The sequence below is a fragment of the Homarus americanus genome, unplaced genomic scaffold (genome assembly GCF_018991925.1).
Source record: "Homarus americanus isolate GMGI-L3 unplaced genomic scaffold, GMGI_Hamer_2.0 scaffold32871, whole genome shotgun sequence".
In the NCBI taxonomy this organism is placed as follows: domain Eukaryota; kingdom Metazoa; phylum Arthropoda; class Malacostraca; order Decapoda; family Nephropidae; genus Homarus; species Homarus americanus.
Window position 1 is genome coordinate 5897818 of NW_024748870.1, and position 4097 is coordinate 5901914.

The 4097-nt window shown below is 56.8% G+C and overlaps 1 protein-coding gene across 1 annotated transcript; it reads left to right on the top strand.

Annotated features, from left to right (window-relative positions):
• The first annotated feature begins 2486 nt into the window (after window positions 1–2486).
• LOC121853137 (basic proline-rich protein-like) lies at window positions 2487–3748 on the top strand. Its single transcript, XM_042347078.1, has 2 exons — window positions 2487–2849; window positions 2996–3748. Exons 1-2 carry the CDS (start codon window positions 2487–2489, stop codon window positions 3746–3748), a joined length of 1116 nt encoding a protein of 371 aa, XP_042203012.1.
• Window positions 3749–4097: the final 349 nt, after the last annotated feature.

The window sequence follows — 4097 nt, forward strand, 5'->3', positions numbered from 1 at the left end:
ATGTACTGGCTGGCATCTCCACTCGTCCCTGCTCCATCGTCCAAGGTCACCACTCCTCCCAACTCGCTCCCTCCGCTCCTTCCTCACCGTCACTACTGCCGACAACGAACACAAATGTTTTGTGAATAACTGCACCTCCACTTCCTATGTACAGTACTGAACTGTACTGTGCAAGAAAAGCTATTACAAAAAAGAGATAAAAATTTCACTTTACTGTACAGTACCTATCCTCGGCGACAGGACGAGTGTCATCGGGCTCATCGTCACTCAATTCCATAACGGGTGGTGAAGTGGGGGCGACGGTGGATTCAGCTGCTTCCTCACTGCCGCCAGTGATTGATGGTGTTAAATCTCTCCTTCGATGATCAAAGAACATGGTGATGGGGAGTTGTCGTCTCTTTCATTCATTTCTTCCATGATGTTTTTGTATGGAGCGAAAACTTCATCCATCCCTTGCATGAATTTCAGGGCACGCACCATGGAGGGGTCCATACTATAGGCCACGTTTTTCAGTGCCTCAATATTCCTGGTCATCTCCCCCAACTTCTCCAACGTTATTTCTTGGTGCTCTTTCCTCTTCCTCATCCTCTTTCCCTTTTGCCTCCTCTTCCTTGCCTGAGTCTACTAACTCCTGTAGATCCTCCTCGGTCAGCTCAGTGTCGTGCTCTTCAATAAGCTCCCTAATCTCGTCTTCTGCCATGTCCTGGAAGCCTTCAGCAGCCACTTTCCTTGACAGTGCCAGGGTCTTTCTGAATATTTTCATTAAAATCCATCAAAATCATTTTCCTTGTCATCGTCTTAAGAACCAAACAGCTCCTCCCAGTCTTCTCCTTGAACAGGGCTAGAGGGTATGTGTTTTTCGAATCGTTTTCAATTAAAAAAATGTTACATCAAATGTATATTTTACCTAAACTGTGCCTGAATGAATATATTCTCAGAAATAAATAGTAGTTTTGCTGAAACGTGATGTATTTCAATGTAAAATAGGATAAAATACATGACGAAAACAAAAGACTTTACCTAACCTTCCAATGTTCAATTGATGTTACTCGTTTTTTTAATAGTTTTCGGTTAAAATACTGTTATATTACAATGATATTATATTCATACTGTGCTTGATATACTACATTCACGGAAATGTAATATTTTTGCTGAAATGACGTACGTATTACAGAGGAAAGTGACGAAAGCAATGACTCGCTTTCTTTCGTTCAAAAGATGTTACTGTAATCGCTTTTCGAATGGTTTTCAGTTAAAAACACTGTACCATCCGTTAGGCGCAGACGGAAGGTATCAGGACCCACCGACTGGGAAGGGCGTGGAATCCCCCCCCCCTAACCCCCACCCTACTCTCGCCCATCCTGGGAGGTGGAGAATTGTACCATCCGTTAGGCGCCGACGGAAGGTATCAGGACTCACCGACTGGGAAGGGCGTGGAATTGCCCCACTCCCCTCCCATCCCTCACCTAATCCTCGCCTATCCTGGTAGCGCCAAGCCCTTAGGGATCCTAGATGCAGTAGTTTTTGAGATATTTAGAACTCTGGGAGACGTATCGTTTAATATATACACCGCCCATCACAATTCCAGTATCATTGCATTCTGAAGAAGGTAACAGATAATTATATCCAGCAGGAAAACATAAGTTGTGGTGTTGTGTTGACTAACTGCTCTCCTCTCCTATTGGCTGTAATTTGGTTGGTTAAAAGAATAGACCACCAATCATAGTTCAATAAGGAACTCCTAGAACTATGTAATAACGAAACAACGAACAAGCATGCCATAGGGCCCATGGAGACCCTTGGTAGGGTTCCTGAGGGCCCCGAAGTGCCTGGGAAGGACCTTGGGGGCGGCGCTGCACTTGGGAGGGTTCCTGGGGCATCACCCCAGGGAGGGTCCCTGACGGCGGTGCCATCCCCGGGAAGGTCATTAAGAGGCGCCGCCGCCAGTGAGAAAGCCCCTGGGGACACTGCCGCCCCTGGGTGGGTTCCTGGTGGCTCCGCCGCCCCCGGAAGAGTCCCTGGGAGTACAGCCATTCCTGGGGGCGCCGCCACTCCTGGGAGGGTCTCTGGGGATGCTGCCGACCTTGGGAGGGACCTTTGGGGCAGCTTCACCCTTGAGAGGGTCCCTGGAGGCGCAGCCGTCCCTGGGAGAGCTCCTGGGAGAAGCCGCCACCCCTGAGAGGTTCCCTAAAAGCGCTACCTTCTTCGGAATGCGATGATACGTTGCCACTAGGGTTCTTAATAGCGCAAAAACTACTGCACCCATGTTTGGTGCCCCCAGGGGCCTTCCTAGGGGTGGCAGTGACTCCAGGGGTGCTTTCACTGGCGGCGGCGACCCCATGGGCAGCGATGTCCCCACGGGCCCTCCCATGTGAAACAGCGCCTCCAAGGGCCCTCCCAAATGGCGCCCCCACGGACCCTCGTGGCACAACCCAGGGACCATTTCAGGGGCGGCAGAGCCCCCTGGGACCCTTACAGCGGTAAGGATGTGTCCAGGGACTATCCCAGGGGGGGGCGGCGCCCCCAAAAACCCTCACAGGGATGGCAGCGTCCCCAGGTGCCCCTCTCCGGGGCGACGACGCCCTCAGGGATACGCCCAGGGACAACGGAGCTCCCATGGGCTCTTCCAGGGGTGGCAGCGACCCCAGGGGCTCTTTCAATATGGCGGCGCCCCCATAGGTCCTCCCAGTGGTGGTGGCGCCCCCAGTCGCCATCCCAGGGACAGCGGCATCCCCACTACCCAGGGACCCTCACAGGGGTGGCGGAGCCCCAAGGGACTCTCCCAGGGACGGCAGGACCCACAATTACCTTTCCAGGGGCACCGACGCCTCCCGGGACCCTTCCATGGGGTATAGAGTCCCTAGCATCCTCCGAGAGGCGACGGCGCCCCCAGGAACTCTCCAAGGGACGGTGACTCCCCAAGGGACCCTCCCAGGAGCGGCAGAGCCCCCAGCGGCCCTCTTAGGGACGGGTACACCCTCATGGGCGCTCCCAGGGTTGGTGCCCCTCCTACGGCTCTCCCAGGGCTGTTGGCATTCCCAGAGCAATACTCAGGGGTGGCAGCGCACCCAGAGGCCCTACTAGGGATGGTGGCGCCACCATAGGCCAACTCAATGGCGGCGGTACCCCCAGGGAGCCTACCAGAAGCGGTGGTGCCCTCCGGGACACCTTCAAGCAAAGTGGCGCTCCCAAGGACCTTTTCAGGGACCCTCTGAAGGGCGGCGGCGCCCCCAAATACCTTCCCAAGGATGACGTCACCTTCAGGGATCCTCAGCCCACACTCCCAGGGGCCCTATCAAGGGTGGCGACGTCCCCAGGGGCATTCCCAGTGTTCGGTGGCGCCGCCAGGGGCCCTCCCAGGGCAGGTGATGCTCCTAGGTTTCCACTTAGGGGTGGCAGCGCCTTCAAGGGCCCTTTCAGGGGAGTAGCACCCCCAGGGGCCCTCTCGGGGGTGGTGGCGCCAACATGGGCCCACTCAGAGGCGGTGGTGCCCCAACGCACCCTCTCAGATGCGGTGGCGCCCCCAGGGACACTTCAAGGGACAGCAGGACCCCCACGGACATTCCCAGGGACCCTCCCAGGGGCGGCAGTGCCCCCAGAGGCTCTCTCAGGTGTGGTGGCGGCCCCAGGGTCCTTCCAGTCGTGGTGGCGCACCCAGGGATCCTTTCAGGGGCACCGGCGCGCCCAGGGACCCTCACAGGGGCGGCAGCACCCCCAAGGACCCTCCCAGGGAAGGCAGTATCCCTAGGGACCCTTTCCGGGACGGCAACGCCCCCAGGTACACTTCCAGGGACAGTGGCGCTCCCCGGGACCTTTCCAGAGACCCTCCCAAGGTTGGCGGAGCCCCCAGGGACTCTTCCACGGATGCCGACACCTTCTAGGACACTTTTAGGGGCTACGGCGTCCCTTGCATCATCCCAAGAACGTCGGCGCCTCAAGGGACCCTCTTAGGGACGGCGGAGCCCGTGGGGGTCCTCTCAAGAGCGGGAGCACCCCAAGGGGCCCTCCAAGGGATGGTGGCCCCATAAGGGCTCTCCCAGGGGTGGTGGGATTCCCACAGTCCCACTCAGGGGTGTCAGAGCCCCCAGAGGCCCTAC